The sequence below is a fragment of the Fistularia commersonii genome, chromosome 3 (genome assembly GCF_037954325.1).
Source record: "Fistularia commersonii isolate RoL2024-O1a breed Wild chromosome 3, RoL_Fcom_v1.0, whole genome shotgun sequence".
Classification (NCBI taxonomy): domain Eukaryota; kingdom Metazoa; phylum Chordata; class Actinopteri; order Syngnathiformes; family Fistulariidae; genus Fistularia; species Fistularia commersonii.
In genome coordinates, this window is record NC_141286.1 from 20177871 (window position 1) to 20201467 (window position 23597).

General features: G+C 37.2%; 1 protein-coding gene across 1 annotated transcript in view; it reads left to right on the plus strand.

The window, feature by feature from the left end:
* The window catches only part of luzp2 (leucine zipper protein 2), a 169575-nt gene that overhangs the window by 61034 nt on the left and 84944 nt on the right, over window positions 1-23597 (plus strand). The window contains exons 2-4 of the mRNA XM_086144019.1: window positions 9388-9505; window positions 16873-16943; window positions 22980-23061. Of these exons, the coding sequence (XP_086000145.1) occupies window positions 9388-9505; window positions 16873-16943; window positions 22980-23061 (271 nt within the window). The remainder of the gene's footprint in view (window positions 1-9387; window positions 9506-16872; window positions 16944-22979; window positions 23062-23597) is intronic.

Below are 23597 nucleotides of genomic sequence, written 5' to 3' on the forward strand. Positions count from 1 at the left end.
GTGAAGTGGAGATAAAACTCTCCTCTAGTGCTTAGCTGCATTTAGTTTGATAATTCCCATGTGCCAAATTAATGAACTGCTAACCATGATGGTTGTTGACTGTGCTGAAGTCAGTATAAAGTTTATACTCTCCATCTGGCCTGCGTTTGATTCATGGTGAATGAGTGTAACCACATACAGGGGCATTTCAAAGAACTGTTACATGTCTATGAATTGCCACCCCATTGCTAATCATTCTCCCTTGGGGAAATCCTGTAGATCCATTTGATTCTAAAATATTTCAGATCAGGCTCATGCTTTCAGTGTAATAAGATTTGGGTGCCCATGGGAAATATTGTAATAGGGTGATTTTGGTCCGAGTGGTGCAACAGCAGGGTACTTTTCAAAGAGCAAAGGGGATCCTCTTTTCTGCCCATGTATCCAGTTATACCACCACACTGCAAGTCCCTTACATTAGTCCATTGTGCAACTTTCTTCATGGAGAACTATAACTACATAAATATTGACATTCAATAACACTTCAGGCTTGAATGTGAACCTGTATCACATCAAATTTACCGTTCAATAAAGCTGGTATTCGTCTTGACTTGTTCATAGAAGTTGCAGTTTCTCATCTTCTTCTTTGCAGACAGTTTCTTTGCTGTTTCTCCTGCAAATTAACACAGGCAATTCAGCAACAACTGATTTTCAAACTCGAGTTTTAATGTCCTCAGGATGTTGCCTGTGGTGCAAAACGTCTCCTTTCTGGCAATGTTTTCTGACATCATTGAAAACAAAGCTGTATTACTGGTTGTTGAAAAAATTCTCACAGCAGCAATAAGCATCCATTCTGAGAAAAGACAGCTCGCCCAAAAAACAACAAACAAAAAAAAAGGCACAATTACTGAAGTTTCAATCCTAGGCATTATCTCTTAAAAAAGCCTAGATGGATAAAATTACTCTCATCGTTCACGTCTCGGTTTTAATTGAGGCTTGCGATCCCCAGATGTTCCTCGAGCCTTTAAAAGAAATGCCGTTGCTGTAAAACTGGATCCCTTGGATTAGTTGCATCAATGCATGTGATGCAAGTATTTCTCACTGAAAAATTATGTATCAATGGACAGTGTCAATAAATTTCCAGATGAGGGTTATGTTGATCTGTTTAATTTCGTATTAAAGGCAACTTCCAGGCACATTTTGTGAGTTCATGCCACCGTGAAAATGACTTGGGTCGTACGTGACAGAGTACATTTACTGATAAGCTCAAATCATGCAGAAAATAGAGGAATCTTCACGAGATTGACTTTCCTCTTCGTTTATGACAGAAGGTAAAACTGAGCTTGAGACCAAGCTTGTGTGGAATCTCAATATTAATCAGCTTTTACTTTAACGACATGCTTGTCATGCTTTCCTTTGATTAGGGCTGGATAATCTTGTCCAAAAATAGATCTTGATATAATATTGTAAGCATTGTATGTTTTTCATGGTATTTCATGCATTCTTTCTTAAAATTTCAATGTGTATTACTTTGAAAAGTTGGTCAAGGACAGCTATCAGATTTGCATTAAGTGAACTCTTTACTATTAACTATTTCAGTTGAATGCATTTTACATATTTAAGATTTTTCAGAACATATTCTAGAAAATTTTATTGGAAAAATACAAATAAAGTTAAAGGTTTTTCAATGGACTCGGGGTCATTCTTGACAAATGGAGCTGCTTAAGGGTCCTAAAGATGTATTTCTCACCTAGAAGCCTTTTGGACTCGAGTCCTCTTAAAAGTTTTCGGTAGTTGCCAGGACCAAGATGACTAGAAATCTTCACAAAGCCTTTGTCTTGGAGCTGCCATAGGTAAAACCTTAGCAAACATGACCTATGATTACAGAAACCATTATTTTCTTTCCACCGCTGCTCGTCTGTTCACTTGACATTTTGGAAGGTGTATGCCTTCTTTTGCCTTCATCATACTCTGGATTGTGCTTTGCTTTGACATGATTGAAAAGATTGCCTGTATTGCTGCCGTTTGTAAACACTGCCACATAACTTGCAGATTTTCTTTTCTGCTAGATTTATTCTTCTACTTTTATCTTTTTCTCTTTTTTTACCTCCACCTCTTACTCCTCTTCCTGCTCCTCTTTTGTGTTGTGGGTAGTCACTGCAACCATTATTATTGCCAGCCTTCTCATCGCTTCCACACAAATAATATGTTTCCCCAATGGTATGCAAATATTTGCTCATGTAAGAAGTAGACAAAAGCAAAGGTCAGAATGTAGTTAAAAATACCAATATACCGTTCTGGTGAAAACCATCCACTGCCTAGTTGAAATCTGTGTGGAGTTTGCATGTTCTTCCCGTGTCTGTGTGGGTTTCCTCCCACAGTCCAAAAACGTGCAGCAGGTTAACTGGAAAAAATGGGAAAACTGCCCAAATGTGTGAATGAGACTGAATGGTTGTCTGTTTGTATATTTGGTATATTTTACTGGCAACCAGTCCAGGCTGTTTTTCCACTTTTTCACATTTTTAACATTTCATATTTCTGTTGTGACAGTTGCATTTCTATTTGATGGCTATAAGATACCCGTCTGTCTTGAACCATTTTTTCTAACCAAGTACATGTAGGAATGATGGAGTGCTAAATGTGGAGGGGATGTAATTGGCATCTACTTATGCATGAAAATGCCTGCAAGTAGCCATTGAATTATTCATTTAATATGCTAAGTATTTCTATTTCAATGCTTTAACCCTCCCTTGGTGGAAGATTATATAACTTAAGTGATGAACAAAGTAAAGGAACTTACTTTTCAAGAATCTTATCATTTACAAATCTCAGGTTAATCACCAAAACTCTATGTTGCTATCGACTGCTGAACTGTGAACTATGATTTTTAATGAAACAGGAGCTGAGTATCTTATACAGTTCCCCAGGTCAAACGATAGTGACAATCATACTGATTCATACACACTCAGCTGAATAATTCAGCTGAATTATTGAATTAATGCATTTTATTTCGATCCACTAATTCTACACAGTTTTAGGGATTCAGGTCACCTGCATGCATTCCCCAATCGTGGAATTGGATTACACTACTTTTATTTAATCTGTATCCATATTTAAAAACCTACAAAAAGTAGGTTGTTAAACAACTGAATACCAGCTTTGCAAATGTTTTTGTAAGGTCAGTCACTTGTCATAAAGGTTAGTTGTTTTCTTCTTCTTTTAAAGAGAGAGTATTTGAAATTGATCATGCAGTTGATGATTATTGTTTTCAATATTTTCAAGTGTTGTTATTTTCATCTTGTGCTTTACCAATCCCAGAAAATATACTATTTCCTGTATGTGTCAACCACGTGTCAGAGATAGATTCCGGATCATTGTTTGGAACATTGGGAAGAGTTGATCAGTCTTAAGAATTCACATCGACAAATCAACAAATATTGGTCGCATTTTACCTACAGTTTTTTCAGTTTAGAATTTTCATGCTTTAGTCATTTCTTTGCCAACCATGAACCTCTACCTGGGGAACGGCAGCAGCATACAATGAGTGCACAGCGAGAGTGGATGTGGGTAGGTAGGTAGGTAGACAAGTTTTACAGGCTTACTATGACCACAGACATGAGAATCTTTCTGTATTTTTTCTTTCTCCCTCAGAGCAATTTGTTAATGCCTGTCTGGGTATGGAGAGAGCGAGACAAAACCTGAAAAAAAATGTTTCCAAAGAACAACTTCTGCTGTACCACTAAATATAGTCAGTTCGATGTTTTGACTTTATCAGAGATCAGCATATGCCACATTACTAATTCAGTTATCCATCCATCCATCCATCCATCCATCCATCCATCCATCCATCCATCCATCCATCCATCCATCCATCCATCCATCCATCCATTGAAAGTAAACATCAGGGTTGAAGACAGACTGTTATTATGGTGTAAATTATATGTAAAAATCAATGAATACAGCCATATATATTTATGGTACTACCCAAAAGATCAATTTGTGGAGCGTTCGGGGGAGGATGTGAGAAGATATAGGAGTCTTGGAAATCAGTTACCATACTCAATATCGTTTTGGGATGGTAAAAATGTCAAATAAGCATAACTTAACAAAGGAATTTGAACAGACAGATTATACCACAAAAACTTTATACACAGATCAGTGTAAATCATCTAATACGGCTTGTTTTTTCTGCTGTTGAATTTAAGCGCGTGGCATCTGGAAAGCTGCGTGACAGTTATGGCCAGTGATAGGCTACATGTATACATTAGCAGAGGCAAACACATATAAATTGAAACAAACAACTAACAGGTGAGCCAGAGTGGAAAATGTCATTAATTCTTTTTGCTAAAATAAATATTAAATAGTCAAAAAATTTTTGCATCATTTGACGTTGCATCATTTAAATTTATTGACAATGCCAAATTGTCCTCAGCATGAGTCATTTTCAAATCTGTTCACTGAACAATTAAATAAGATTAATGTCCAGCATCCCCTGACATGCCTGTAATTAATATTCAGTGCCTTCAACTGTGTTTACAAGAGAAGGTAAACATGACTCTCTCTTGCTGCATGTGTTGGACAGTGGTCATGCTCTGCTAAGGAATGTATAATTTCCATGACAACCCCAAGGCAGTCTGTCTTTTATTGAAATTATTTATTTGCTTCTGCCTAATGACATAATTAATCTTGCCTGAAATTGGAAATAACACATAAACTGGTGTTTGCCTATAATCTGCATGACTGCAAATAAACTCTTCCCATGCCCAGCAGCAATTACTTTGTGACTTTAACTCCTTCATAAAGGGTAACTGTGCAGCATATAAGCACGCTCAGCACTGGAAGTTTTACAAGTCATGCTCAATACAAAGTTATTATTCATACCCACTTTCATCAGATAAACATATTAGTGATAGAGAAAAAATATTTATGGCTATATCAGACCTACATTGCAAAAAGGAATGATTTTCTGAGAATTTGTGTTTGATATTTGTCACTCAATCTCCTGATATAAGCTTGATATGCTATACTGCATACTTGTTACAGTCTTTCCTGTCCATCAACTGAGCTAATATATGAAATAACAGAGTTGGTGGTTTCAGGGTTTCCTTAGACACTTTGCCCAGGAGACACCTTTAATTTGTCCTTGTTTTACCATCTGTTGTTATCGTTGTTTTTTTTTTTGTTATTTTTTTTGTTTTTTTGCTTTTCAAAGCATCCCCAGCAAATGTTTCTAAAAATAGCACTCAAAGTTCATGAAAAGGGGACATCCGATTTTTCAGCTGGGGAACACAGTGTTCCACAGGGATTATTTTGCAATACTAATTACAAGGCAAATGATGGTGGGTGATATCCTTCTTGTCAGATGACGTTTTATGGGCTCTGAAAAAAAAAAAAAATCCATCTTTTAGTCACCCTTATCGACTCTTTTTACGCTGCTCCTGCTGCCAACCTTGGCTGGAGGCCTCATGTTACAGGTTTTGAATCTTTTATTCCGCATAAGCACTAATGGAATTTCTCAAATTTTGACCCAAACATCCACTTTGATGCAAAAATGACCCTATTAGAACATCCTAGAATGCCTCAAAGATCAATGTTTTTCATGTGTATCCCATTGTTATTAACATGATCCCTTATGGATACAGGGAATGGATAACATTATATCTACAAAAATATCCAATTACACTCAATGATGTACTGATTTTGAATTATGATGCCACAGGTCAAATTCACTGTGATCTATCATATCGTGTTTTTCAGTATTACTCAAACTTTTGTCTCTAGATGTGACAGAATTTTAAACAATTGCCTGTAGGACAAGACATTTAATATTCAAAGGGTCAAAGATCAACTTCACTGGGATATAAAATTCTTCAAAAAAAATTCTCTGGCTATGATTAAAACAAATGAACTGATTTATGAGTTTTGGAGGAAGAGATGTAAAATGTCCTCGGCAGAGGAGAACAGCTGCATTTCTTTGTATTGTTTATTCAGTATGCAAACAATGCATGCGTTTCCAAGAACCAAAAAACTATTACCTATATTTCAGATCAAACCTACACCTGGTACGACACTGCAAGTCAGGCTTCTTCAGTATGCTTTGTTTGATTAAACAAAAAAGGTGTCCCATAAATTGACCAATGTCAAAGTTTCAAAATGCCACATTGTAGTGTTATCTGAGCCTGATTTCACCGCCACAAATTACTTTAAATACATAAATATTGGATATAAACTTCCTAAAAATACTTGCAATTGCATATTTTCTTCATTACGCCTCCATCTCCAAGATATTAATGTTTATTTACGCTGTGGTTTTGTTTTGAAAATCGCTTTTGGCTAAAGTTATCGAAAAAATTGCTGCGTTCACCAAAAAAACATGTTTGGGCTCTATATGAAACTAGACTGTGCAGAATTCAAACTGCAAGTCAACATAATTTCCTTTTCCTTTTTTTTTTTTTTTCCATCTCAGATTCATTGATATAATTTGTTGAATACACAAAATATAAATGGCATCTTTTGCATATTTCATATAAGCTCCACAGGGACTCTGGTGCAAATTGATGTGGAAATATATGCTCCAGTTAAACAATGCGATACTGAATTATAACAGCTCCATGCTTGTGTTCCGGATGTCTGTAAAGATACATTTCCTTTTTTGGCTGTGTTAGCCCTTTAATCACATTTATAGGCATGCCTTGTCATCAGAGTAAAGGGCATCTCTGCAGTTCTTTTTCTTTGTAGGTAAATGTCATAACCTTGACTTACTTTATAGAGCCATAGCTTGAATGTTGACTACTATCTTCCTTGGAGTTCCTCTTAGTCCCTGCAGTCCTTTCCTCTGCAGTTTGAGCCTCCCAGAACTCCAGACCTGATCTCACCCCAAGGGCAAAGAAATGTTTGTCCTCAATAATAGGATCCAATAAACGGTGTCTCAGGAGTTTGTTGATTTTCATGAAGCCATCCAAGGAATGATCAAAAGCTGCAGATGCCTAAAATAGAAGGTTTCACTATTTCATCCCGACAACTTCATGCTCCTATGCCTGGTGATGCCATTTCAGGTTTTTAGAGTCATTACCTGGCATTCCAGTCCTTATAATGGCTGTACCCTGCCCTGAAAAGGAGGATCATTAATGTGGAGAAAACCAGTACAAAACTAGACTCCTAGGATATAACGTTGTTATAATGCATCTGTTCCGAGCCAATTAATACTGGATCACCGAAAAATCTATTCAGCTTCACCCAAGGATTTTTTGATGTATGTTTTTTATTTTATTTTTTATTTTTTTTGTTTTTTTGTCCCGGGCGTAAAATTATGACTCTTATTAATATCACAAAATCCCCAGGGCCTATTTCACTGGGTCATGAATAATATGGTAGACAGGGAGGAATCTCTCAACCCATCTTCTCCTTTTGCGTGAACTGGCAATAAATTTCCAGCTAATGCCATATGGTGGCAACTCATGTGTGGGGATTCAGTATGCTGTGTTATTTATTTATGACCCAGGTGTTGCTTTTCTATTAGTAATTTACGCGTTGTCGTGAATGATCTGTGGCTGGAATCAATGGCACTGAGAGTGTAGGTTCCTCTGGAAAACTGCTTCGGCAGAAACCAAGCCATGGATTTAGTGTTATTTTTCAGACAACGTTCACCTCTTATTGTCAGTAAATGTTTGAGTTTCAAGTCTGGGAAGCTATTGATGGTTAATGGTAAAGGGAATAAGAGATCACATAGCAGGTTTTTCATTACAGACTCAAACCTTTTTAATTATAGGTGTGGATGAAGAGTCAGCTATTTATATAATATTAATGTCAGCTCTGGCGGCACAGTGGTTAGCATTTACGGCTCACAGCACAAAGGTTCCCCGGTTCAGGACAGTGTGGTGTTTGCATGCCCTCCCCGTGTGTGCGTGGGTTTATTCTAGGTTTTCCGGTATTCTCCCACGGCCCAAAAAAATGCTGCAGATTCGACCATAAAGTAGAAGTAGAGAAGAGTAGAGTAGAACTGGGTCCCTAAATTGCCCAGACATGTGAACGAGAGAGTGAATGGTTGTGTCTCTAAATATGACCCTGTTATCGACTGGCGACTGGTCCATGGTGAATCCCGCCTCTCGCCCAATGTCTGTTGGGACGGATTCCAAACCCCTGCAACCCTGACTGCAGGATAAGTGGCATAGATAATGAATAAATAAAGTCAGCCTCAACTTGAAGAAGATAGTTGGATTTCTGAAGATATGGCAATTCTGACCTTTTAAATCTTCTAGACACTAGGACTTTTAGGTGTGTGACCTGAAAATTGTGATATGGAAAACGAAATGTGATCACAACAGCAGACGCAGGTCCTTCAAAACACATTTTTCAACTCTATTTGTTTCGCTTGAAACAAGGAAAATATTTGTCCCTGAAATGTTTGCAGTGTTGAATATTTACCGTACTTACTTTCACACTTGATTTTGGTTAGTTAACAGAAATGTATTCTAAAGGGAACAAGATTAAGATTTCCCTTTTGATTTATTAAAAGACTACATTAAAAACTACTATTGAGGTCATCCTTAAGAGGAATCCTCTCAAGGTATCATGTAAATTACTTGAGATTTTGAAATATTGCAGTAGCAAAAAATTGTGTGTGTGTGTCTGAGTTTTTTTTACTAAAAAGAGTTTCAATTTATCTATTTATTGTGTCCTTTAATGAAAAATTGAATGAGTTGAAATAGGAGAGGAAATCTTTTTTTTTTCTTTTTTTCCTGATTAACAGTTATTTTGAGGAAAACAAACAGGTCAGTTCCTATTTTTCCCACCCGCAACTTCTGAGGACATTATACCCTCTATATTTGTTCACTCAATTTGATTTTCTAAGGTCATTGAAAGTTTCTTGATGTTACTAAGTCATTGTCCTGCCTTGTTCTTTGGCAGAACAATGGAGTTTGAGGTACTTTTACAACTTTATAGGATATTGAAAGAGGCTCTGATTCGGCCATGGTCTATTCTTCCAGAAATTCAGGTTTGCTAAAAGATGAGCAGCATTTAAAAGGAGAAAAAGAAAATCCTTCTTATTTTCTTCTTTTAAGTGTTGAATGGGGGTATATACATGTTTAAAGGGAAATACTGAAGCTTATCTCATGTTTGAAAAAATAAATACAATCCCAAAATAAGTGGGGAAAAAGGGCCAACACTGCCATTACTAAATTGGTTGATTGAAAAGAATAGGTTGCTTTTTCCTTTTCTTTTCTGCATCCAGGATTATGTTGAGGAGATAATAGTTTCCTCCACCATCACTCGACCCTTTAGCTCTGGCAATTGTGGTTTTATTCCAATTTAAAACTCCTCGTTTTCCCACGGGTTACAATGAAGATTGAATTCTCATAGCCATTGGTGGGCATTGAATAACGAAATATCACTCTTTCATTCCCTCTAAAGACAAAGCTATGGTGGGCTGGAAAAGAAGCTAAAGGAAGTCTTCAGTGAACGAAGCAGCATCTTGCACCAACTGTCCAAGACATCCAAGGAACTGGACAGCATAAAAGACAACCTACAGGTTAGTAAATCCACTAATCTCTTTTAAAGATAATGCAATGTTAAGGCTTTGTCGGCCATGAGCTCCAGCCCTGGGGAAATTTACCGGCCCCTATTTTTTAGTCATCAAATGGGAATTAATGACTCCCATTACTCTTCACAGTTATTTTTAAGTCATCCCGCTGTCTGCCAACTAATTCCAAGATGTTCGGATGCTGTGTCACATGCAGATCAGACAGAGATTGTTTCGTGAGCTTTGGTATTGGAAAATTATACGTATAGTTTTGTATGTTGATCCCAACAAAACTCCAAATGCCAACATCACTGGTGGCCTAGCGTTTGTGTTCATGCCCATGGCATCACTTACAAAACACATTCAGCTGATATCATAACAGTGTGGCTTTTGAAGTACTGTAACCCAGTGAAAATTTTTGGCACATCATGAAGCTCAACGCTGGCTAATGCATATCTCAAAATGTTTACTTAGAGGAGTTATATATCAAACAAGCATCAGGAAGAAATAAATAAACATTTCAAATAATTCATTGTCCATCCTGCTCATTCTGGATTCAGAAATGTGGAGGGGATGGATCTCGACCATTTACCATCACTGTGGGCTACATGTCACACAATAACTTTGAAGCTTTTACCTGTGTTGTCCACATAGACAACATCACTTCTGCACCACAGCCAACACCAGATGTGGTGTTTTACCCCTGATAATTTTGATCCATTCCGTAATTTGGTCTTTTTCTTTTAAATTAAATTGCTATGCATTGCTATGAAAAATCACCTGAGCATGAAGCGGGACAATCATGGCCTTCTGGTGTACCAAAAAATGACTGCGTCTGTTTGTCTAACGATTAAACATTCGGTTTCATGTCAACTGTCTTTGAATAGTCGAGATCTTGTGAAAAATTAAACAAGAGCTCTAATCTCCAGACGACTTCCTGTTGAAACAACACATACATTGCATTGGTAAATATATGTTTTATTGACCAGGCACGCTGGGTATTTCTTTCCCTTCATTCACACTTTTACCGATAATACTCTTATCCAGAAACCCATAGTTTCAGTACCTCAGTAACATTATGCAAAGGGTGCTTTCAACACAGATTATTGTTAATATTGTTTTCCCAAGCCTGTGTGTTTATGTTCTTAAAACAGCAGGCTTAACCTTTGTAAAAAAAAGCAAACAAAAAAAAAACACAAAAAGCCAACATTTGCAGGCAAAATAATTATTATTTTTATGCTGTTCAACTGTTGGCAGCCAGGAGAAAAGTTTTTACTCTCTCTCTGCTGCTGTTGCTGTCAGTGCTGCTGCTAGTTACTGTGATCATGTGTCAGATATCAATGTGGAAAGACACTGGTTACCCAGGTAACTGCACCGTGTTCAAACAGTCTCATTCTATCTGCGATGAATTTCTTTACGGATCAAATGACAATACAAAGGCTGCATCCATGAAATGGATGCACATTTCACATTCAACAGCAAAGGTAATGAATGGGATATTCATGATATTTGTTGTTTGTAATGAATAATAAAAAGAAAAAACACAATTATCTGATGGGTCTATACTCATCAGGTCAGTGGATTTATTTGATAGATAAAGTACATCAATACTTTGATAATACTTAATACATAATACATAATACAATAATAATAATAATAATACAATACTTTGATCCATGTAGTATAGATAATGACATCAAAAAATAGCTATTATTACTTTCTTTTGAAAAATGAATGAATAAAGAATAAATAAGCCTCAATGAAAATAATGCATGTCGCTTCAATCCCATCAGTTCTTGGCCAGTCTCATTACAGTTACTGGTGGAAAACACACTTGACCCTGACTAGGCCTGACCCAGTCAGGAACAGGAAATCAGAAATCCAGAAAATTGTTGTTGATTGTTTGCTTTTTTTGATTTTGTTATGGTTCGTGTTCTGTACACCTGTGTGTAATTACAAACTCTTCTGAAATAGGTTTCATTTTCCCAACAATGACCATCAATCTCAGGGGGATAAACACTCTCGTATCATCCCTCTGTTAAGTGTGCCATTATCACATCACTGTGCCCAGACTCTTCCCTCTTATGGGGCATAGGAGCTGACCTTTAGATTGATCTACCTCTGTGCCGTCCAAAACACAGCAGGTATCACATCCATTAATTAAAATGGGGACTGAGGGTTACCCCTTTCGGCTATCTGCCGGGCAAAGGGGTTTGACACTGTGCCATCAAACTAGCTGCAAGTGTTTTGTTATACCTGATATTGATGAAAACCCATCTAGCCCAGAGCTTAAGATGATGTTCTTCAGACCACCAAAACAGCATCCTTAGTTTCGATAAACACTACGGCTCAGAGTTGAACGGAAAGTCCTTGCAGACCCTGGCCCTGTAGGTTGTATTTGATGATCTAAAGCGAATGCTCAAACGGGTTTGCACCACAACCAAAGAAAACCCCTTTAAGAACAGCCAGATGGACCTTGAGCTGGGCCTTATCCACAGGCAGCTTCCATAGAAATTGTAAAAGTGTCTTTTTTTTTTTTTTTCATTTTGTTTTTCCTGATTAACGGATTTAAAAAAAAAAAAACAAAAAAAAAGCAGCCTTTCAGTAACATGCTATATTAATTATAAACTCATTATACACTGCCATCTAGTCAAATTGGATGTGAAGCAGGACAATTAGACAGTGCCACCTCCTACACGTGCAAGTCAAGCAACAATGACTACTTGTTTGTGATTGAGGAACAAACTGTCAAACTGAGTGAAATGGCTCCACATAAATCTTCAATCATTTGAAGATTCTTCCTCTCTGTTCTTCCTCTCTGTTTCTGATTTTTATTTTTATTTTTATATTTCATTCAGGACAATCACCAGACTGGATGCTTTTAATTTGCTTTTGTATATTTTAGTTTTTATTTGTGTAGATAGTCTGTTAGTAACTAATGCATCTCCACTGTAAAGATAGGTTGTACAAAGGGCTTCCAACAGGACTTGGCATATTTAGCTGGAATTGGGGGATTTTTATTCTCTTGGTGAAACTCAGGGTGAATCCTCTTGATTAAACAATTTCATATTTCCAAGACGTTGGTTCAAGTAAGCCTTGCAAATGTCATCTCATTTTCATAAATGTTTTTTAAAACATGAAATTAAAAAACCACAGGAGAGGAAAAAAAATGATTAAAATTCAAAATATAAGAACACATTTTTTTACAACTATTGAAAAGATTTGCTCTCTTGTTCCTTTTGAGTCTTTTGTGACTGAAGCAGCAACTTGTCTGCCAGGTTTCTTTATGTTGTAGCAAATATCACATTGTCAAAGAATAAGGTTGGTATCTTCCATAAAGGTACCACAACAAATACAGTGTATTGAAAAAAAAGGGTTTGAAGACAAGGAAAAAAACAGAACATTGAACACATTCAGTGTCTTATCCATGTCAAAACAGGTAAAGTTGAATAAAATTCATTTCTACACCGTTCAATTAATAAGGGAATAAAGGTCAATAACGGCTGCTGTCGATGAAAGACACCTCTCTTCCCAATTGGCTAACAGTAATAAGTAATTTGCTTTCCGCTCATCAAGAATGTATGCTATGGGTTTATTTTTTTCTAATTAAAGGGAGCCTTGGAGTGCACAGATTTACATGACTAATGTGACACTAGACATCCACCCTCCCATCCCTGACCATCCCAATTTGAAAAGGTCTGGACCCTTTATCACTGAAAGACTCTTGAGTGTTTTTAGCTCTTTTTTTGGTCATACAAAGGGAAAACTGGATTTTGATAAACATTTATAAACCAGCTTTTCAGTATTCCTTAATATAAATAAAAATCATTTCCTATCAATTTCTTTTTTGCTTACATACCCCTTAGAACTTCCAAACCGATGCCACGCACAGCGTGCTATTTTAGGATGCTTGCGTTTTGCTGCTTTCGGGGAAAATTTAACTATCCGTGAATCAAGGATCAATCAGAGTATATGAACACTTGTCAGTTGTGTAAGATTTAAAGAGATGTCCCATCTGCCCAGGTTGAATGTCATACACTCCCAGCCATTATCAACCAAAGGGCAGAGTTTTGATGTTCCTTCACTTCAGGCTAACAGGGCTGGTGTTCTTTGCCCAGGGCCCTGTGCCAGCATACTGGGCAAGGCATCTTTGGTGTGCTATGGAAATGATCTCCTCTTCAGGGTAGGAACCTAATCTGCATAGAAATAAAAACTGTTCATGTAGGATCAAGTCATCGGGGACAGGCATGGAGTATTTTTGCCGAGCTGTGATGGAGCAAGTGTTTATAGTTTTAACAAGTTGCCCTGCAGGTGCAGGACAGCATCCCTAATTATCAAACTTTTGTGTGATACAGACATTTATTCTTGACAATGGCTTTCGGGGAAGGCTCTGAGTTTTATTTAGCCCGGGTACCTGGTTGTGTGCTTTTGCACTGACGTATTTGATTTATAAGATGTGTACATAAATAATTCCTGATAGATTAAAAAAAAATGGTTTTGTATTATGATATCAAACCTTAGAGGATTTAACCATATTGAGGATGAAAGCTCTATGATACACTTGAGGCAATTTTTCTCCAAAAAATAAACTAAGTGACTGGAAAAAAATGAGTAAGGACCGGGTTTAGACATTACAAACATACAGGAAAAAGAGGACAAAGATAATTCTCTTTTTCTGTCAAGATCCTTTTCGGTTTTATAGCCCTGATGTAATCTTGAATGCATTTAAAGGAATGTCAACTTGTCAATTCCCAAATAAATACATAAATAAATATAGTAAATACAGCAAAGCAATAAGATGTCACAAAAAATATCTAGGAATTGTGAAATGCTCTATATTTTAAATGAGTGATGGATAAGCAATCGGCAGTGCAAACATATCAGCATCTTTAGTAAAACAGAAAAAAAATGCATCCCAGACTGGTTGTACTTGACATAACTTCCATTTCCTTCTGATGGAATCATTTATCTTGTCATCTCATGAAAACAAACTTTCATTTTGTCAAATGATCAAACTCGCACCGCGCCAAACCATAGGCTACATTGATAGTGTATCTGAGAAATCAAAAGTGTTAATAAAAGGCCAGATTGTCAGGGCTGTCTTTCCCCTGCAATTTTCACTGTCACAAGTTCCTCAGATGATTCATAATATTTGCATGGTTTTGTGTTCCATCTGAAAGCCTTACAACAGATTGCATTTCAAATGTTGTTTCGGTATGGTATGTTCTAACTTGAGGTGTTTTTTAGTGAAAAGGAAAGAATTTGGTTTGGACTACATATCGCACTCTGAAAAAAGCATTCTATCACCTTACAAAACTTTTTTTTTTTTTTTTTAATAAAAAGGGGTTGCTGTTTATTTTCTATTCCCACTCATTGCTAAGGTCATATTAATGACACAAAAAGGACATTTTAAGAAAATCCAAACTCCAATTAGCTGTGAATCAGTCAATTTTTTATTGATTATTGGTGTTACTGTAGTGTTGTTTATAGAATCTTTAAAGCTTGAGCATTGTATTTTGGTCAAACAGATCATATCATGCATCCATAGCCTGCTTGCTCGGCGGATATCTGCAAAAATTTGTTGTCTTTGTTGAAAATGAAACATACAAAATGCTAAGTCAGATGGCAAGGGGCTGGTGCTACATAAAAATATTTTAAGATTTTGTTGCCACAGTGACAAATAATTTTTTGGTTTAGTTTTTTAAGTTGTACTGACCGAGAATGTTAGCATAGGAATTTTGCTCCCGTTGGCCGTTACGTCTCTTTCTGACATGGGGCTCTACAATGATTGGACAAGAACTTTATATGTAAAAGAAATTAAAAAGTGCACAGAGCAATGTCTCTTTGAGTGATAAGGTAATAATCCACATGAGTAATGTGATAAGTGAGGCAGCACCAACATGATGCAACTCGATAAATGAAATACTAAATAAAGTCATGATTAGGTACAGATGTTATCGCTTTTGCATGACACTTTGTAAGATGCAATTGGGGTTTAGGCATTTAACAACATGATGCCTTTTGGGAAAAAGCTGTTTCTGCATCTGGTAGTGCTAGCATACAGTGACGATGTACCTCCTACCCATTGGGAGAATGGAGAATAGGTAATGTATGAGTTGAAACGGGTTTGTAGTGCTGTTTATTGCCCGGTTCCTAACTCTGGAAGGGTTAAGGTCCTGAATGGAAGGCAGTTTGATACCTTTTATTTTTTTCTGCAGTCCTAATTGTCCGCTCCAATCCATACGTGACCATTTAAGGACCTGGTTGATGTTGGATTCTCAGAACCTGTAGGTTTTCTGTTTGCCAGCGCAGTCAGGCTCCTCCTGAAGTCCACCATCATCTCAACAAAGATTTTTAATTCATTTTTAGCTGTGATCTTATACACAGGCAATAGTAAATTGGTTTGGCATTGTTAAAATATCCTTTTCATGGGATGCATTGGCTTCAGCTCAATATGTTACAGTTTTTAGAAAAATCTTACCATGACATTTTGAGTAGTATTTCATTAACTTTCAAAGTATATTACTATTAATAAGGAGTGATTGGGAAAGTTTTTGGTCCAAGCATCTGTGCACAGTACTGCTCATTTGACTGTTGGGCCCGATGTGCGCTAAACTTTTTATTTTCTTACTACTTGTAAAGAGCTGTTTTTGGCTTCTGTCCTCATTCCTCCTATTTAACATAAATGCACATGAAGCGACATCAGGGACTGGAAAGAAGGGAAAAAAACACATCCCCAACATGAAGAAAAAGGAGAGTTTATGGAAATGTGGTGTTAATTGCCACAAATATTACCTTGAAGCACAATTTCAAAAGATGTTTATTCCCCTTTGAGTCCAGATTTTCTTAGAAGTCCTGATATTCCTGTCTAATTTATGACAAATAAAAATATCTTAAAGGGTTTTTTAGGGGGCAATCAGACACCTGACTAATCCAGATTACCAGCAAGCAGGTATTTTTGGAGTAATTTGGACCCAATCACTATGTCTGCCTCTATCCTCATTATGTTTTTAGATGCCATTCATAGCAAAAGCTGGAATAGGATACACATGTTCTTTTTCAGGAAAAATCAACAGAATTTTATAACTGCTTCATGGTGCTAAATGATCGGTACGCATCAGCTTTTTGGGAGTTTGCGGAACAGTTCTGTACCTTTTATATCCTTTATTTGACAAGGATAATGGTTTCACAGTTTATGACTTTTGAGCGATGCTCAAATTTTTTTTTTTTTTTTCCAAAGGAAGTCACATTTAGTCTATAAGTTTTTCTGCTTTGTCTTCAATGGTCACTTTGAAATGACTGATTGTGTTGTTCATCATGTAATTTACAAACTGACCCTTTCCTGGAAAACAATAGTGTCTTCTGTTCTCTTCTAGTCTCTGAAAAATGATGAGTCTGTGGCCAAGACTGATGTGCAGAGGATTCTGGAGCTCAGCCACAAACAGAGGTAAAGTGAGACAACATGCTATGCTCAACAATGTTGCTTCAAATCTCATCAGATTGCTTGCTCAACCATCAATACTCAGTGGCGTAATAGTAACTTATGCATATGCTTAAATACTCCGAAAGTCCAAAAATACAATTATAGTCGTGTAAATTTATGTTATATAGCGGGTGGCACAGCGGCACAGTGGTAACTGCTGCAGCCTCGCAGTAATAAGCAAGATCTTTCAAACAGAGCAAAAGATAAGAGAATAATATATCATGAGGAATAACTAAATAAAAAGACAAATAAATAAACGACTAAATGGGGTGGCACAATGGTGCAGTGGTTAGCCTTTCCATCTCACAACAAATGTCCCTGGTTAGATTTTGACAGGAGCTTTCTATGTGAAGTTGCATGTTCTCCCTGTTTCTACATGGGTTCCCCCCATAGCCCAAAATCGTTCGGATTAGATAAGATTAACTTGATTAAAACCCACAACAGGGATATTCAATTGTCACAGCTGCACAGTAGGTTAATAAGAGACCTTTGAGTACTCAGATGTGTGAATGAGAGAGTGAATGGTCGTTGGTTTTGTGATTGACCGGTGACTGGTTCAGCCCGCTCTGCACCCAACGACCCCCGAGATAGGCTCCAGCTCACCCATGACCCCAAGTGCAGGATAAGTGGGATTTATAATGAATAAAAGAAAGAATACAAAATAGCTCTCTGACTTTTTCTTTTAGTTGCTTCCCTTCAGTGGTCAGTACACTTTATAGCGAGTCAGAGACCATGCACATTTGATTATAGAGTTCTTCACATCACATAATGTAAATTACAATCAACTATAGTTGGATGTTTTACTGGGTGAAAAAGCAAATTATGAATCTTTGTGAGAACAGAAGACCTCAAACTAAATCTAATTATTCTTCAGAGACACTCACAGTAACAAGCCGCAATTCTCCTCCATATGAAGGATGTGTTCAGGGGTTTTTGAATGCAATCAGATCCGAGCAATCCAAGCTTACCGTGCTTGTTAGTTAGTCCATGGAAACATTAAATGCATTTTACAGACTTTTTTGGTTTGATTCAAAGTCATTTTTTTGCTTGTTCTCTCTTTATGTAACACTTCAAACACTTTTTTATTTTTATTTTGTTGAGACAGAAAACACAAACAGGATAAATTTAGGATGAGCCTTGGGAATGTTAGTGGTTTTAATGTGAGATATTATAGTCTAACCAACTGGCTAAATGCTTTCCAAGTTTTATCCCGCCTTGCTTTAAAATCCCGATATCTGATGTACAGCTTCTCTGTTAACCTTTCAAGTCTCTGCACTCTAAATCAATAGAAGAAAAACATGAAATACCTCACAAAGACCTTTTTTGTAGTCAACAGTAAGCTTTGCTCACAGCATGCTGTTGCCAAAAAAAGAAGAAAAAATGTTTTACATTAAGAAAAGGGTGTCATGACTCCTCGTCTGTCAAAGTGTGGTCGCCACACAAGACACTTAACCACTGACTACATCCGAGGTGCACTAAAGTAAGTGGCTGCCTGCTGCTCATGATTCATCCATGATGGGTTAAATGTAGTGGACAAACTCCATTGATGTTGTGCTGCATGCACAGCTGAATGGGTCAAAATTGAGGGTTTTCCTCAGCCCCATCTTCTTCTCTTTAATTACAAGACATCATAATCTTCAGCCACTCGCATAAACAGGAGTATCTTGAACAACCCAAGTCACAAATTCATTTGTGTACTTTATATAATAGTCAGTTTCATCCTTTGAAAAAGTCAGATCAGGCGTAAGGGACTAGATGATACATCTTTTTACAAGCATGCTGTTTACCTAAAGTGCTTAACCAGCTCTGGTTGTCTGATTAATGTTGTGTGTAATGAGAACGTTAATGATTAGGAGTCATTTGTGGCCTCCACACACTCTAAAATATCAGGCTGATTGAGCTCCAGCCTCTTGTGTGCAGTTTGTGGATAGCCAATCAATAGCCTATCACTAGTCCATGGAAGATATCACATGGTTGAGGTTGAAGCAGCACCTTGGCCCATTGTTGCTTATCAAGCATTGGCAAACTGCAATTTATTCCAACGGCTATGAGTGTAACTTTGGAATCTTGTGTCTGTCAAGTTTTATTACCAGAGGACTCCATCAAGGCAGGTGCAGACAAGTGATTTATTGCAAGTCTTTTATTTTTGACAACTGTTAACAGTATTTCAATTGCATTTTAAAAGCAATGATGCTACATACTGTAGTACAAGTAACATTTATTTCCAACAGACTTTAAACAGAAAACATCTAAAGGTTTAGTCAATACCTTGATATAACATGCTGTTGACTTATACATGTATGTTTTTAACAATCTTTTTGATCATATGATCACCAATCTACAGATTCAAACTGATTAAAAAGGATCAATTTATTGCATAAATTTAATTTAAATTTGCCTGCTCAATAGTATGTCAGCCTCACATTTACTGTGATCCATTGTCTTAACAAGAAGGTTGACAGTTGAATTAATTTTGATTTGATTATTACAGTTTTAATTTTTTTGGGAGAGAAACCACACATCCTCCCTTAGTTTTCCATTTGAATTTGGAGGCGGGGGTACGCTAACACAAGCGCAGTGGTTACCACTGTAACCTCACAGCAAGAAGGTCCCTGGTTCAAGTCCAAAACCGGGGTCCTTCCTGTTCGGAGTTTGCAGAGACTGAGTGGCGCAGTGGATCGGAGCAATCGTCCTAGAACCGACAGTTCCTGGTTCGTTCCTAGTTCCTCCAAGCCTGTCAAAGTGTTGTTGAACAAGACACCGAACCCAAAACTTCTCCCAGTGCTGTTCAGTGGCTGCATTCTACTCAAGGTTCATCCAGGATGGGTTAAATGCAGCAGTCAAATTTCACGCATGTTGTGCTCTGTGTATACCTAAATGTGACAATAAACGTCTTTCTTTTTCCTCTACAAAGCCCCAACAACAGTTGATCCTGTTTACCCTGCTCTGAATTGCTACTAATGTAACTGATATACCGCGAGGCCTGGGAAGACTATACATTTTAAGATGTCTACTCCAGAATGACAAAAATGAAATCCAGTTTTCCCCTCTACTCCTGTCAACTAACACTAATTTCAATAATTATTCCCTTTCCACTTCGATGGCAGTTTTTTTTTTGTGTCTATCAAAGTCTATTCTTCAAATGGTAGCATACGACTTTGACATTGGCCAAAGCTGGCTAAGTATAATCTTGTCATATTATCTTAAACTTACAGACAAGGTTGAAAGTAGAATGATGCTTTTAATTGAATTTTCCAAGCTGTGGATTTTTTAACAACCATTTTCAAACGGCTGGCCCACATCACATGGCTGGTTTGATCAGTTATTCAGTGTGTGGACTGCTGTTGTTTCTTCAGACGGGTATCAATAATGCACATATTCCCATTTTAATGTAGTTTCTGTAGTTTATGCTAAAAGCACAGAGGATGGCCGCACTTCATACACCATAAATCCAAATTTTATGAGCTGTTTTTCATAGATTACTCCCAAGGACAACATAATGAATTAGAAATAAAGTATTGTCCTCATGCAGCTTTTCAACTTACTGTTGACCTAGAATCATCATGACAGGCTCTTTGTTATGCTTAATTTTTGTCTGGTCTGTTTAGCAGCAATAATTACACAAAAAAAATTGGCAATTATTTCATCAATGTGTCAGGTCATTCTTAGATATCAAATTGCAAGATTTCTTTAAAATTAGCAGTCTGGACACTCACTATAATTGGAGCAAAAGGGGTTCGCCTTTGTCAGTAAATAAATTTTAGGTGTCTTTTAGGTGTCAAGTGACCAAAAACTTCATGTTAAAGGGATCCCCAGTGATCAAGATGTTATTGTCCTATTTACTCAATATTAGTGTGAGCTACTGGAAAAAAAAAAATAAAAAAATAATGACATCTCTCTACGTGTCTTAGTTTGCTTAAATTTGTAAAAAAAAAAAAATAAATACTGGAGGAGGATAACACTAAGGACACAAGTCAATATGAGCTTCAAAATCAAGATGAGCAAAGATGGAAAGAGGCAAGAGTCAGCCAAAGTTGCTGATGTGCATGTAGCAACTGTTGTCTGTTGAAACAAGCTCCACTTTTTATTATTGCCTGTTCATCGTAGACTGACGGAGTTGTGTTGACTGACCGGGTGACTCACTGTCAGCTTCCTCTGTAATCGTGCTGATGGCTGGTCTTACGTCATCAGCTGCTACTTCTGCAGTAGCGGATTGTTCATACCCTCGCAGGACAATATTCAGCCTCTCCTACCTGTGGCCTTTCTTTGGGCTGGCTACATAGGTTTCCTGAGGACCTTTTGTATGCTTATGAAAGAAAACTGTCCGCATGGCATTTGGCTGTAGGGTCTATTTAAAACTCATGCAACCTGTGGGCTCTTTCAGCAGCCTAGGTCAGCTAAATTCATCAAATGCATCTAGAAAGAAGAGCAAAAACACAGCCACAGATCGTGTGGAAGTTGTGTACATACAGTACACAAGCAATTTCCCCACTCCTTTTTTACCTTTGTGTCCCTTGGAAAGCTTTGTGGACTAGCATCAGTCCCTTTGTATCCTTTGGACGGGAAATTGCACCCAAATGTTGCCCAATGTGGCATTATTACTGTGTATAGCATATTGTACTGATGAAAAGTTAACACTAGGCTTGTAACTATAGTGTTTTTGAAATGCTACAGGTACATCAACCCCACACAATCCCACTGATCTATAATGTAAATAACTAATGAAAAAATACTTAAACATTAATGAAGAAATAATCAGGAAGGAACTTGCGATTCTCTTTCCAGCCAGCTAGCACAGTAATTCTTTGTTTGACTGTGGCCTTTTACAGATAAAGATAGATAAAGATAAGTTAATTTGTCACATGCGCAATTATACATAGTATCGTGAAATTTTTCTCACACAGCATTAATTAAGTAATATCCATGAGAGCGTATCCATAAAATATAACATATCAAAGCATAAAAAGTAAAATAAAGGGGTTGTTCTTTTTATTGTTGTGTGCAGTTTGCATGTTCTCCCTGGCTCCAGCTCCATCATCACCTGAGTGTAGGCTAAGCAGATAGACAATAAATTAATGTTGTTCTTGGTTTATTATAGGGCACTTCTGTTACATTTTGGTTGGGGAATCACTGAAAGGTTTCCCATATATTGTATTTGCATTCTATTACATTATTGATCAATGTTCATCATTTATAAGATAACAAGGAGATACACAGAGCTATATCCAGACCATGCTTAGTTGGAGCAGAAATCCTCTCAAACCTTCTTGATATGAAACAAGGTGGATTTATGATTTAAAAAGTTAAATCTTTTAGTTACATTTACTTTCAATGGCCACCTTATTTGACACAGGCACGGTCCTGGGGGATTAAAGTCTCACAGTATCAACACTTTGCATTTTCTCCAGACAGGAAAAGGTCAGCAGTTTGCCTGATCACACTTAGTTTCAATACTGAAACACCGGTGGGTCCACAAATTAGTGCAATTGAATTCATACTGTGATTTACAGTATATTGACACGGGGCAATAACCTCATCAGTTCAACTGGAATGATACTTGCCCTGCATATCTTTGCATTGTAGTTTCTATTTTTTTCCAAATCCAAACAGTTTTATACATCCTTGGTTTAGTAATTGCTTTGCATTTTAAAATTACTCACAAAAGCTATTTTGTTAAATTATTAATTTATGAGTTAAACAAAACAAGTAAGTATCTACGAAGCTTTTTTAGTCATTTCGAAAACATAAATTGAAGAGTATGAGCTAAATCTGACACAAGACGAAAACGGCAAAAATTGTTGTTGTTTTCAATACAAATACCTCACAGTCAATAAGATGAAAATGACATTGTCTAAATCCTTCATTGTGCAAAATGTCTGTAAAAGACCTGTTTGTGAAAAAGGAAAAAAAAAAGCCAATTCATGGCAGGCAGAGGAGACCCGAGAGAATGTAAGAGGGATATCCTAACTGAGTGTTTCTCACTTTCTTTTCACTTTACAGAGAGGAGATGAAGTCCCTCCAGGCAGCCTTGCAGAAGCAGTTGGATGAGGCAAATGAAAGAGCAGAGAAGCAGCAGGCCACGGTAAGACACCGTTGATCTGACCATCACCATTCTGTCATCTCTAACCAGGCCTGTCAGCTGTCACACAGGACCCTCAGTGATCCGCACTTATTAGCTGGCAGCCAAGTCTATCAACTCCTTGCTTTACCACTCAGTGAAACTGTGCAGTGTGTGTGTGTGTATGTGTGCCACCCCAAACTTTAAAAGACTGAGTAAGGGCATTGTAGCTATCTACACATTCCCCAACCTCCAGTACCTATCCTTTCATCTTTCCATCTATGTTGCACTGTGAGATGTCGAGGCGACTAATTATTCCATGCGTCTTCAACGCTGAAAACATCTGAAAGTTCCAATAGCACGGGTTAAGTTGATCAGCTGGTTAGTGCATTCTAAGAAAATAATTTGAGACGAAGCCGATGTAAAATATATCCTGTATAAATTGAATTCCACAATAGACACATTGACTGTACTCTCAAACAAGATCAAGAAAAGAATCCATTATTTAAAAACCAAATGTTGAAAACAATGAATGACTTGCAAAAAGCATTGCTAGAAGA